General features: G+C 40.3%; 1 protein-coding gene across 4 annotated transcripts in view; it reads right to left on the reverse strand.

Moving 5' to 3' along the window:
- Positions 1 to 13,890, reverse strand: part of DNAAF9 (dynein axonemal assembly factor 9) — a 131,339-nt gene that overhangs the window by 102,029 nt on the left and 15,420 nt on the right. For 3 of the 4 annotated variants that reach the window (XM_047852348.1, XM_047852349.1, XM_047852346.1), the window contains exons 2-6: positions 10,986 to 11,065; positions 7,907 to 8,026; positions 4,138 to 4,262; positions 3,158 to 3,254; positions 2,184 to 2,290 (exon numbers count right to left, since the gene is read on the reverse strand). In XM_047852348.1, coding sequence (XP_047708304.1) covers positions 2,184 to 2,290; positions 3,158 to 3,254; positions 4,138 to 4,262; positions 7,907 to 8,026; positions 10,986 to 11,065 — 529 coding nt within the window. Of the gene's footprint in view, positions 1 to 2,183; positions 2,291 to 3,157; positions 3,255 to 4,137; positions 4,263 to 4,438; positions 4,610 to 7,906; positions 8,027 to 10,985; positions 11,066 to 13,890 lie in introns of those variants that run through there. The other variant, XM_047852350.1, reaches the window with a different exon arrangement.

Below are 13,890 nucleotides of genomic sequence, written 5' to 3' on the forward strand. Positions count from 1 at the left end.
CTAGCTGATGTAAATTTACTTTACTAGGTCACAGCTCCAGCAGCTGGAGAGTTAAGGAGGAGGAAGCCGAAGGCAGGGAAAGCCCCAGCAGAGGAACTTCCCTGTGCTGCTTCCCAGGAAGAGTTCTCTATCTCATAACTGAGTTTGATCCAGCCTAAATGCCAAGTATAAGTTATGTGGATCTGGTTTCCTCTCTCATGCTGGCACCTACTACACCAGGGACATAGCAACCTCTTGGTTAATGACTTTGTTCTGGGCGTGGACATACAACAAAACAAAATTTTTAATAAAATTAAGTTTCTAGTGTCCGTAGTTCTCCTTCTCTTGACCTTCAAAAGACGCAAAAGTATTTCTGGCTCAGACAGTTATCAGGCCTTAGGTATGTGACTCAGAGTGGAGTACTGCTCCATATCCTAAAGGCCGATAAGGAAGAGAACTGGGGTGGGGGTGGGGGAGAGAACGAGATGGACAACAACAGGAAAAGTATTGGAGAGAATGACAATTAGCAACTACAAAGAAGGGAAGAATCTGGAGAAAGGGATCTTGAGAGAAGACTTATAGTAGCCCGACTACATGCTGTGTGTGGCTTCTTCCACCCTACAGAAAAGATCTACATTACCTCGTAAAGGTTTTTTAGAAGGGGATTTTGTGTCTTTTGGATGTGTCTGCACAGTGTAATGCTCCTCAAGGCAGGAGCCAGAAAGGCCTGCCACATGTGGTCTGCAAGAACCCTGCGACCTCCCAGTGTACTGCTTTTTCATGCTAATCTACCCACAGCACAGGGCTTAGGAGCACAGGCTCTGAAGCCAGACCCTCTGGATTTGGCCCCACCCCTGCCCCTCACCAGCTACTAGCTCTGTGCTTTTGGGAAATTCATTTAACCTCTCTGTAGGATAGGAACTAATAGTACCTACTTCAGAGGGTTCTTTTGTAAGAATTACAGTCAACTCATATGAAGTGCTTAGAACAGTGCCTGGCATATAGGAGACACTATAAATGCCCAGTTTATACAATTAATTAAAAATAAATATTAGCATTATTGCTAAAAATTTTAAGCTTCCTCTCTACCTCCTATGGCTTGCCCCCTTCAAGCCCTTACTCTTCTAAATTAGAGAGCATTACTTCCTAGCGGGAGCAGCTTCCACAGCCTTGTTTACTAATAACTTCTGCTGTTGTAGTCAATGTGAGAATACTACAGTTTTGGAGCAGGAAAAGTGGGAGTCAAAGTGGTGTGCTTCTCTTCAACCCTATAGCCCATGTTTTTTCCATATTAGGGAGTCTACCAGGCAAGCACCCACTCACTTCCTAGGGATTCTGCTACTTCTTGGAAAGGAGGGGTAGCAATTAGCCCTGGGTCATGCTTCCAAAGGTCCCACTTACTCTATACCCAAAAGTATGTCCCCATTCTGAGCATGTCAATACTCACTCCCTATTTCTGTGCTGGGGCAGGTCATCTCACTGAGGATCTTTTAGAGGCCCGTGGATGCTTCTGGGGATGCTGCTAACCTACCAGGCCATCCTCCTTAATATGCACTCTGGATGACCCCCTCTCCCAGACTCATTCATCAATTCACTTAACAAATATTTATGGGTCATCTCCTAGATAAAAGAAATATTGAAATAAAAGATACTGTTCTTAACACAAAAGATAACCCTTTTATTCCTCTAGTATATTGTACTTAGACAAAGTTTTGCACTGTCCTTTTCATTGCTCTTGAATAGTTCTCAAGTTATATGAATTTCTGAGATACAAACCACAACAATGAAAAGACTATTTTTGTTCTCAAGGAACTTCCAGTCCAGAGACCAAGGGCAGGTGGATACATGAACAGGGATGTGTGGAAAATGTATAACATAGGACAAAAAAAAAAAAAAAAAAAGCTATAAGAGGATTCAGCCTAGGATGCTACAAGAGTAGACTGGAAGAACAATGGTATCAGAATGGGGAAAAGAGAGAAAGGAGGACAGAGAGAAACTCCTAGAAGAAAGGACATATGAGTTCTGTTTGGGGACCAGCTTTAAACAACAACTATTTTCCATTTCAAGTCTTTTAACTTGCTCCATACTCTTGAGAGGTCACTATTAGGTTTTCAGTTATAATGATGCACAATCACAATGTGGGGGTCCTTCATAAAGATTGCAGGTGGCAGATAAAAGCCAGGCATACTGTCTTTCATACATACCTCATATTTCATGGTAAAAAATCCATCCCCTCCAATGCCCTCAAGTGCAAAGGCCTGTACAATTGGCCACTTCTCTACTACAAACATATCAAATATCTGCAAGTGACCTAGAGGAATCAAATACAACAACATGTATCAAATACCATCCTGGATATAACAGTCTAAACCTGATCTTAAGTGGTTACCCAGGCATCTCTCACAAGTTCATTACGGTCACATTTAGCAGAATAAAAGTAAAACAGATAAAATGCTTAGATATTAAAACTAGAAATTAAAAATGAAAGTCAAAGAAAATGCAAACCATAACAAGCTACATAAATTCAGATTTCTCTATAGTATAGCACACTCTGGTTTCCTAAGTAAGCAAGTAAGTTAACGAATAAATAGTGGCCTATTACATCTGACTTGCATCACTTAGCAGATATAATTATTAACAGCCCCAAACTCGGCTCTTCCCACCCTTAAGAAACATAGCCAATCAACTTCCTTAAGGGAAAATTACCAAATCAAAAATTTTCCTTTCTTGCAGCAATAGCTCCAATGTGCAAAGTTTAAGAAAAAAATAAGATGTAAGTACTGCTAAATGTGTTGACTTTTTCCTTTATTTTTACACATTTTTCAGCCTCTCTGTCAGCATATTTTTAACAGCTACTATTTCTTATTACCAAGAGGCTCCACAGCTATACTCTACATACAGTAGCAAATGGCACAGCTAGCCGGCAACTGTGGTAAATCCCTTATCAGTTCTTCCTTCTGAATAGATGGCCTGCTGTGTTTTTTAGAAACTACAGTTATAAGTAACCAGCTTGCACAGAAAAATCCCCAAATTTCATTCTGTTTGATCCTCTGCCTTTAGTAAAAATAGATCAATGGGTTTCCCAGGTGAATGCCTCCAATGGAAGGGGGAGGTAGAAACACTGGATTCACACATCATCCAAGCAAAGTTCTAATAGGGCTTGCTGTCAGATACTCACCTTGGGAGCTGTAAGGAATGCCAATTCTACTACAGTCTCGAACCATGTCCACAAAGCTGGCAATTTTAAATTCTTCTGCAGCTTCCTCATCTTCATACTAAAGAGGGAAATTGAAAGGAAAACAGGCTCTGAGGTGACATCATGCAAAATCCCCCATTTCCTCGGTATTTTATCAATCAGAGTTATGGCAAATGACATTTATAGAGGACTGCACCCAAGAGGGTGTTTCCAAAGCCAACTTCTTGTGTTGCCTTACACCACACATAAAAACCAACTCAAAATAGATCAGATACCTAAATGCAAGAAATAACATTTGCCTCCAAAATTCCCCAAACGCTCACATGGAAAGGAGGGTGCTTCCCATGTTGTTTAAGGGCCAACTGTACATCAGTATATTTTGCAATTCCATCCTATTTTTCTTCTTGTATTAGAAGTCTGTTGTGTTATTTTAGTGATTGCTTACAATTTATAACAAACATCTTTAACGTTAAAAAAAAAAAAAAAAGAAAGAAGAGTTTTTAACCCACATCAGGTCACAATTTCTATGAAATCCTAAATCTCAAGTCCCAATTTGATTTCCAGCCAAACACTTGAAAAGAACCCAAAAACAAATACCAAGAAATCCAAACACAGAAACGTCACAAAGCTTATCAAACTCTCCTGAGGCAGTCCGTGGCACTAGTCCTCTGAGAGAATGGGCTCAGGCTGGTGATGAACAAGTAGGACGGGAAGCTAGGGTCACAAGCCTACGACTAGGTCCCAATCTGAAGAGTCCTTTTTGTCTCTGTCAGGCATACAATTTATCTATAAGGTAGCCTCATAATGAATTATGAGAAGTTCCACTAAAACAAGTAACTTTTTTTGTGTAACCACATCCTGCAAAGTGATTTTTTTAAGGGGCCTCCCGGTCCAGATCTACACTTTTTTTGAAGAATATCCTTAGAGTGTCTCTAAGTGCCTGTTCTATCTTTTCTCCTTACCTCATTTTCGGTCATGCAATGGAAATGCAGATTTCTCCAATGTGCCACATAGGGTAAGAGATAGCGATAGTTTACAGGATTACAGTACAGATGGACACTATCTGATTTTACCAATATAATTACATCTGTAAGGAAAACAAATTTAAAACACAAGATTGTCAAAGGCATTTCTTTTGCACATTTTCTGTCCACCTAATTAATAAAACCATTAAAAAACTATTTCAGAGAAAAGGTAACAAAACTCTAAACTAAAAATTCTTTAAGTAGACAACGTGCCTCAAAGTGACTGTGGAACACTCACGTGTGGACAGCAAGGATTTTCTAGTTCCCATGCGATGCTCCAATCATTGTGGCCCTCTGGTTATGACAATGCAGGCACAGAATAAGTCAAAAGAAGAGCCTTCAAAGTGTTCTGCTTTTGCAAAGTTCAACACAGTCACATCTATGGTATCAGACTTAGCTGGGTGTTTTGCTGCAGAGATAAACACCAAATGGATGTGCCACAGCCTACCACTGAGGCAGGAAATATCACCAACGATGGCCAGTGATGGTTTTCCTGCAGACATCAGTGTCTAAAGCCCTTGGCTGTTGACTCAAGGCAATCATGGGCCTGAGGATGTCACTGTTCAGCTCTGGGAAGCATTACTATGTACTGGGGTGAACTCTGTACACAGGAAAAGCTGGGAGGAAGGAAGTAGAGGCAAGTGGACAAAGCTGCTATAAATAGTTCAGCAGCTCACAGACTTAAGGGGTAATCACAGATGTTGCTGGGTCAAATAAATAAAACAATTCCAAGAGTGCGAATAAATTTAGGTAAATTAACAGAAGAGTCATGGAATGGGGCAGGAATATTAAAGCAGTTTGAAGACTGAGAAAGCAGTCATACTTCCAAAAGAAAAGCAGAGCTCACTGCATGGCTCCTCAGAGCCATCTCAGGCATCTCTCTAACAAGATGATGCGAGGGAAGTTGCTGCAGGAGGTGGCTGGAAGTGAGAGAAGCGTGGGGGCAGGGAACACCTGAAGCAGCAGGTTTAGGACAATGCCAACACAGTAACACAGTGTGACAGCCAATATTCTACAAAAACCTAAGCCCGATGAATACTGACTGCAGCCGATGACACCAATGGGTGGCCTCTTGAAATAAAGCTCCAGGATGCTGGCCTTTGATTTTTCAAAAATCACTCTGTGCTCCACACCTGACCAGACCCAGGTATCCTAGGGAATGCAGTATGGTGCAGCATATTCACTGCTGACTCTTAGTTAAGCACCAAAGTCAAAAGGTGGCAAGAGATGGGAAAAGGGTACTCTCTCACCCTGTTGGTCTTCTTCACACAGGCCCTCTAATAAGAGCCTTGCCCTGAATTACTTGTAGAACGTGTGCTGAAGAGAGACTGACATCACCTGGAGAGCCTGAGGGTTTCCTAAGACTGTGCACTACACTAATGTGTAACACTCCACAAGGAATTAGGATCCAATAAAAGAAATAATGCAACAGCTACTAAGCCTAATTAAGCATTTTCAGAATCTCATAGGACTCTGATGTCATTAAAATTTTTTGCTTTTGTTTTTTAATAAATCCTTCATGTTGGCCTCTTTTCCTCTCACAGAGATCAAAATGTAGATGCACAGGGGTACCTGGCTGGCTCAGTCAACAGAGCATGGAACGCTTGATCTCAGAGTCATGAGTTCAAGCCCCATGATGGGTATGGAGCCTACTTAATTGAAAAAAAAAAAAAAAAAAAGAAAGAAAGTAGGGGCACCTGGGTGGCTCAGTCGGTTGAGTGTCCAACTCTTGATTTTAGCTCAGATCATGATCTGGTTGGTGGCTTTGAGCCCCACTGCACTGACAGTGGAGAGCCTGCTTGGGATTCTCTCTCTCTCCCTCTCTCTCTATCCCACCCCTGCTTGTGTGCTCTCTCTCTCAAAATAAATAAATAAACTTTAAAAAAATTAAACTTCAAAAAAAAAATGTAGATGCTTAGATCCAGTGATCTCAGTTTGCCAATTATTAGAATTTAAAACATGAAGTTACTAATTCACTTTTAATTCATTAATGATTTATTTTTCTTCAAAGAATTCTTTCAAAGAAAATGCTCATTTCATAAATACCCATTGTGCCAGGTGACAGGATAAAGACAATGATAAACAAAAAAGCACACCTTTGAGGATTTAAACTTTCCTTAAGTTCAGTACCATACTGTCCTTAGCAACCTTGGCTTCAGTGAAATGTATGGCTGGTATGAGTACCTGTCTTTTTATAACTCTAAATGAGCTGCCAAGATGAATTCTTTCTAAACCAGTAGATGCTGTCCAGCATGAAGAAACATTTTCAAAAATCAAAATCTGAAACTAAATTTGAATTAAAAGAAATTATTTTTTTAATTTTATTTATTTATTTTGAGAGAGAGAGGAGGAGCAGGGGAGGGGCAGAGAGAGAATCCAAAGCCCACTCTACACTGTCACCACAGAGCCCCACATGGGGCTGGAACTCACAAACCATGAGATCATGACCTGGGCCAAAATCAAGAACTGAACGCTTAACCGACTGAGCCACCTAGGTGCCCCAAATTGAAAGAAATTTAATGGAAGTGAAGCCTGCTCTGTCTGCACTTCCTAATAAAAAGGAAATCTTTAATCAATCTATAAGGATACACACTATTAAGGATTTTACCACAGAAGAATTTTCACCAACAGTAGACCAGGGTTCTGTAACCTTGGTACTATCGACAGTTCAGACCAGATCATTCTTTGTTGTGGAAGGCTGTCCTGTGCATTGTAGATGTTCAGCAGTCACTGAACATCAGTTCATCAACAATAGCTGGGACAACTGAAAATGTCTTCAGATAGTGCCAAATGTCCCTTGGGGAATAAAACTGCTTCCACTTTATAATTTTTTTTGAAAGTTTAATTTGAGAGCAAGAGAGAGACAGAGCATGCAGACAGGAGGGGCAGAGGGAGGGTGAGATAGAGGATCCTAAGCAGGGTCCGCACTGTCAGCACAGAGCCAATGGGGGGCTCAAACTCATGAACCACAAAATCATAATCTGAGTCAAAACCAAGAGTCCAGACACTTAACTAACCAGCCACCCAGGTGCCCCAAAACTGCCCCCACTTTAAAACCACTGCACTACATCCACTGCAAGATTACTTTCATATCAGATGTTTGCTTTCATGCACTCCCCAGCTGCTTCACAAGAGCTGCCTGTCTCTTGTCCAGTTTGATTTGTCTATTCCTGTGTCTCCTGACCCATCTGGCAAACAAGTCATGATGCTAAGTATGTGATATAAGAGACAGCTCCTGGGCATCAGCCCACAACAGCATCAACACAGGGAGAGTGTCTCAGAGCTAAAGAAAGGGGAATGTAAGCAGAAAGCCTCCATTGTAGTCATGGGCATCGTCATGAATTAAAGTCACACAGAAAACAATTCCCAAAGAGGGAGCAGGACAAAGAGCCTTTGTTCCTAAGCTGAAGATCCACATGAAGTCTTCCTTGTAGGAGTAGCCTGCAGGCTCATCCTTTACCCACAAGTGAATGTGCTTTCACAGGACAACAGCACATAATCTGAACCTCCCAGCACACAGAGGCAGTGGGCAATTCAGAGGAAAACTAGTGCTTTGCCAAGAAAATATAAAATCTAACTGATATGTATTTTTCCCCCTAAAACTAATTTACCCATTAAACATATTCTGAAAACTACTGGTCACTAGTCTTGTATCAACCAGCAGGTGACCAACAGGAGCACACTACTTACTACTATATATACTTACCATCTAGAACTTCTTCAGAAAACCCTGTTTTCTCAAAATCACTTGCATTCTGATTGTACAAACCAAACAGAAGATAATTTGCCAGCTCTCTGCAGCCTTCATTGTACCTGCTATCGATTCCTGCAAGGCAAAGAAGGCTCTGATCAGTGGTACTGTACTATGGGAAGCAAATAAGTCTCAGTAATTTGTCCCTGCTCAGCAGAACCCTGATGGTTAGATTAAAGGCAGAAGCTCATACCAGTTTTGTGCCAGGAACCAAATTGAACAACCCTATGAAAGAAGCATCAAGTACTCTTACTTGGATTTCAAGATCTATATAGTTGAGACAATTAAACCATATACATTATTGAAGCTATTAATTTCCAAAAAGCAATTTTTGAGTATAGAATGAAGCAGAAAATATGGTCTAGGTCCTTTGGTGGCTGGTTAAATACTGTGGAATACTATTCAGCTGGAATAGGGGGATAGAAAATATTCACTTTTCAAAGAGAGCTTTAACAAAACATGGGGTATCAAATAAAGACAGATTAAGGTGGTTTGAAAAGAATTAAAAGAAGTGAAAAAGAGGACAAGTGAATGGAACCACAGACACCTATCATTTCACAAATATTTATCAGGCTCAAGGTCTACACTGCACTGGATGTTGGAATGTGTGGTGAACATGACTGCAAACGGCCCTCAAGATGCTTACAGTCTAGTGGGGCTGGATCAGAGACAAAAGGAAATTAAACAACACTGCCTTCACTACTGCCTGGTTCCTGAGTATCTATGAAAGCCCAGAGCTATGGCTCTGGGCAAGAGGAATGTCTCACAGGCAAGGCAGTAGCTGTCTAGTTGAGACTGAGGAAGGAGTTACAGCAGAGAGACCTCCAAGAATAGAAACATGGCTGGAGCCTGGAAAAGAAGACTGTCAATGGTCATCCGGACAAGGGACAAGTGAAAGGTAGAAAGTAACGGTCCTTTATACCAGAGGGGCCCAGGACTGCTTGTGGCAGAGGACTTCTAATGTAAGAGAACTCCCATCTCAGTTGAGATTATAAGAGAACAGCCCTCCCTGTTTATCTCATTCAACTTCAGCCAAGGGAGGGGTGAAAAAGAATCAAAGTCAGAATGGACTGCTATCTACAGCCCAACATTTAAAGGGCTACAGAGTTAAAAACAAACATGGGCTGGGCAGACCTAGCTTCAATGTTTATTTTTGAGAGACAGAGAGAGACAGAGCACGAGGAGGGGAGGGGCAGAGGGAAGGAGTCACAGAATCCGAAGCAGGCTCCAGGCTCTGAACTGTCAACACAGAGCCCAATGCGGGACTTGAACTCACAAACCGTGAGATCATGACCTGAGCCGAAGCCGAAGCGGGCACTTAACCGACGGAGCCACCCAGGCGCCCCTGGGCAGACCTAGCTTCAGCATGTCTACCTCTAAGGATTCCAGCCGCATAAACTGTTAACATGAAAAAGACTATGTAAAATTAAAGGCAAATGAAACTATATGTAGGCACTGTGCTTAAGCTGATAATGTTGTTTCTCATGGGGTATTATAGGTTAACAATTCTGATGTTGCTGAATATGTACACTAGAATTAAGTAAACTGATGGTGGATAATGGGTGCCAAGTTTCTCACTGATGAAGTAGGAGTTTACAGGTAAACAAAAGGGGGAAGCTAGAAAAATCTATGTGGTAATTGGTTAGGCTGGAGACATTAATATGAATTCATGTTTAGTTTAATATGGGTACATAACATTTGCATTTAATGTACACATATGTATCTTGTTACTCTGTCAGCTGCCAGGGCTTAGCAGCAGTGACATCTAGTAATGAGAGTGTATCCAAAGCCCAGATCTTGGTTTCTAATACCATTCTCCAATAAAAGGAACCCCAGTGCTCCCTGGAGAAATGGCTGATTCTAGGACTGGAGGAGGAAATACACAAAATAAGTCTAGAGTACCTTATAGTGCCAGAAAGCACATAAGTGCTAAACAAACAAAACTTTGATGGGATGGTATGTCAAAGGGAGAGACACAGAAGCCAAATGAAATAAGAGCATAAATACAGTAACAAACAGGTGGTTTTATTCATAGGTAAATTCATGGCAAAGACAGCCCCCACCCTTTTGAGGGCTGCAGCTAGAGAGGCGATCCAATGAATGTTGTTTAAGCATTTGAAACCTCTGGCAGGAATTCCAGGTCCACCACAAGTGTGTCTTTATAGAGACTTGCCAACCTCTGGGCTTAGTAGTGGAGCCAGGATTCAAACCCCAAATCTACCTGGCTCCAGAGTGCATGTTTTTAACTACTCTGCACACTACTTCTCATAAGGCTAAGGCAAGTGCTGTTAAGTGAAAATACAAAATTATGCACAGAATATATGAGGAGAGACAAACAACAAACTAATGGCAGTTTGCTTCTAGGAAAGAAACTGCGGTGGTAGATGGACAAACCACCAGACCTAACAATTCCAATCCCATGACTCAATGGATATAAGTGAAAATGAGACAAAGAAGATCAATCTGATATAGAAAAATCTCCAAAATATATTGTCAAGTGAAAATTTAAAAATTAGGTTAATTACAGTATAAACAAAATGTTTCCATTTGTGTTAAAAAAAGATACAATTGACAATGTTATCTCTGGGGAGTGAAGCTGGGTATCTGGTTGGTTGGGAAGCTCAGTTCATTTTCATTTGAGGATTGTCTTAATTTTTAAATTATATGATGCATTTTCATAATAAAAAAAACTTAGAGAACAAATAAGTGTCCAATTCTGCTACTCTATGGTCCTGGGCAAGTCTGTTCCATCTCCTTGAGTCTCAGTATCCCCCTCTATAAAAAAGGGGACTACACTGCTCCCTTTTAAGGTTGCTGTGAGGGGAAATGAGATAACCTGCACAAAGTGCCTGCCTCATGGTTGTGGGTCCTTATCCCACTGATATCTCACCTGACCTCATTAAAACAGCAACAGATTTCAAGGGAACAAGAGCTGGAAGAAGGACACTAACCCAAGCTTATCTCACAATGACACTATTATTAATATCTTCCTTGAACAGAAGCCCAGTTGCCCCAGCTTGTTAAAAGCACTGACCTAGGATGCAGAGGATCCCATCGGGTTGAGACTTGCTGCTCTGGGTCAAGATGCTCTGAACCTGGCGGAGTCGGCTGCAGCTGCAACAAGAACAGAAACAAGCTCCTGAGTGCCAGCGCATGAAGGCAAGAGGAAAAGGAAAGGGATGGAAACTGGCCCTTGCCTGGTTTTGGTATCAGAACTGTGACATGACCTGGGAAGTACTCCCTTCTCTTCTGTTTTCTGGAAGAGATTATGCAGAATGTGTCTGAAGCCTAAATCTGAACTGTTGATTACAAACTGGAGAGTCCATGGCTCTGTGGCTCACCAGAGGATGGAGCCAACGCTGGACTGGGACTCAGCAGCTAACCAAGGGCCCTCCAATGACTTCTCATTTTTGAGGATTATCAAAGAAGAGTTACCACACTGATCTGCCCTAACTGTGGTCCTCATCGTTTGCCAAAAACAAAAATGAAAAACAATTAAAACCAAAAAATTGGTTTAAGGACCTAAATGAAGCTCTGAGTCACCATCACAACTACCCCCAAAGAGAATGTTAGCAAAGGGTACTTGTTCCCGTTTCTGTGCAAGTCTATTCCCGTGGACTTAGGGATATCCCCTCCTCCCAAAGTATAAGAAGAGGCACTCCCAGACATTAATATCACTTCTAAGGACTCCATGCTCTCCATACCAACCTCTCCTCCTTCCTAGTAGTCCCAGAAAAAGGTGCTCAAGACTGATTCTGTTCAAGACTGATCACGTGATCAAGGATCAAACTGATCCTTCCACTAGGTCTCTCCCTGTCACCCCCAGGTTCAGGATGTGCCTCTACTATTCATTCCCTAACACTCCCATTAAATTTTTCCCTACAGTCGGCATATTCCCAGCCTTACCTCATTATTAACTAAGATCCTCCACAAACCAACACTAAGCGTTCCATCTAGGACAATTAGATTTCATTCCCACTCGTTGCTGAATCTGCTCCACTGCATGTCCTATACTCACCCAAGCAACCATATTCAGCCAAACAACACTACTTCTCTTCCCTGAATGCTTTCCTCCACCCTCTGGATTCTTTCTGATGTTTACACTCCTCAACTCATCCATTCCATGACTTAGCGGTCATTATCACTGTCTTCTATCAAGATGTTCACATATACCACCTAACATCAAAACCAGAGACAGTACTGCCAAAAAAGAGAGCTACAGACCAATATCATCATGAATATAGCTGTAAAAACCTTTAATAAATGATTAGTAATTAGAATTCAACAACATATAAAAAGAGTTATACACCATGACCAAGAGGGGTTTATCCTAGGGATACAAGGCTGGTTCATTACTGATAAATCAGTCAATCATATTAACAGGCTAAAGAAGAAAAAAACCACACAATGATGCAGAAAAATCATTTTCTGCACTAGTTTACAATAAAAGCCCAAATGAACTCTATTTCTATATTGAAGCAACAAAGACATGGAAACCAAAATTAAAAATACAATGTGACCAAAATATAAATTTAACAAAACATGTATAGGATTTACGTGTTAAAAACTACAAAACAGTAATAAAGGAAACCAAAGAGGATCTAAGTAAATGGAGAGACACTGTGTTCATGGATTGGAAGACTCAAGATAGTATAAATGTCAATTCTCTCTAAATTAATGTATAGGTTTAACACAATTCCTTCAAAATCCTAGCAAGCTTTTCTGTAGATGCAGACAAGATCAATCCAAAACTTACACAGAGAGGCAAAGGAACTAGAATAGCTAAAAAAATTTTGAAGAAGAAAAAATAGGGAGAGGAATCACTCTGATATTAAGAGTTACTACATAGCTAAAGTAATCAAGACTGAGTGGTACTAAGAGAGAGACAGGATCAATGGAACAGAACAGAGTTGCCAGAAATTGCCCTACACAACAGAGCCAGTTAACTTTATTTGATAAAGGTTCAAAAGCAATTCAATGGAAGAAGGATAGTCTTTTCAATAAATGGTGTTAAAGCAAATGGATATCCACGGACAAAAACACGAACCTCAACCTAAATTTTGTACCTTACACAAAAATTAACTCAAGATAAATCACAGATTTAAAATTTTAAATGTGAAATTATAAAATATTTAGAAGGTAACAGTAGAAAATATTCAGAACTTAAAATCTGATGAAATTCTTAGACTTGATACCAAAAGTATAATGCATGAAAGAAAAAAAAATCAATAAATTTGACTTCATGAAAATTGTAAACTTTTGCTTTGTGAAAGACCCTGTTGAGAGAATAAGACAAAGTACAGATTGGCAGAATGTATTTGCATATCGCATATCTGACAAAGTAGAATACATAAAGAACACTCCAACAGTAAAAAAATTAAAATCCAATTAGAAAATGGGCAAAAGGTATGAAGAAACATTTCCTCAAAGAGGATACAGAGATGGCAGATAAACACCTGAAAACATGTTCTGCATCATTATCTATTAGGGAAATTCAAATTAAAACCACAATGAGATATTACTATGTATCTACTAGAAAAGCTAAAATAACAAACAGTGACAATAGGAAAACGCTGGGAAGGATTCAGAGAAACTGGATCATCCATACATTTCTGAAGGAAATTAAAGAAGATACCAATAATGGAAATACATCCATGTTCATGCACTGGAAGACTTCTTATTGTTACACTGTCAATACTACAGAAAGTGATCTACAGATTCAGCATAATCCCTATCAAAACCCTAATGATGCTTTTTGTAGAAATGGAAAAATCTATCCTAAAATTCAAGGGACCCAGAATAGTCAAAAGCATATTGAAATGGACAAAGCCGAAAGACACAATTCCCAATTACAAAAGTAACTACAAAGCTATGGTAATCAAAACAGTGTGGTACTGGCATCAAGATAGACATATTGACAATGGAATAGAACAGAGAAC

Source organism: Prionailurus viverrinus, chromosome A3, assembly GCF_022837055.1.
Source record: "Prionailurus viverrinus isolate Anna chromosome A3, UM_Priviv_1.0, whole genome shotgun sequence".
Classification (NCBI taxonomy): Eukaryota; Metazoa; Chordata; class Mammalia; order Carnivora; family Felidae; genus Prionailurus; species Prionailurus viverrinus.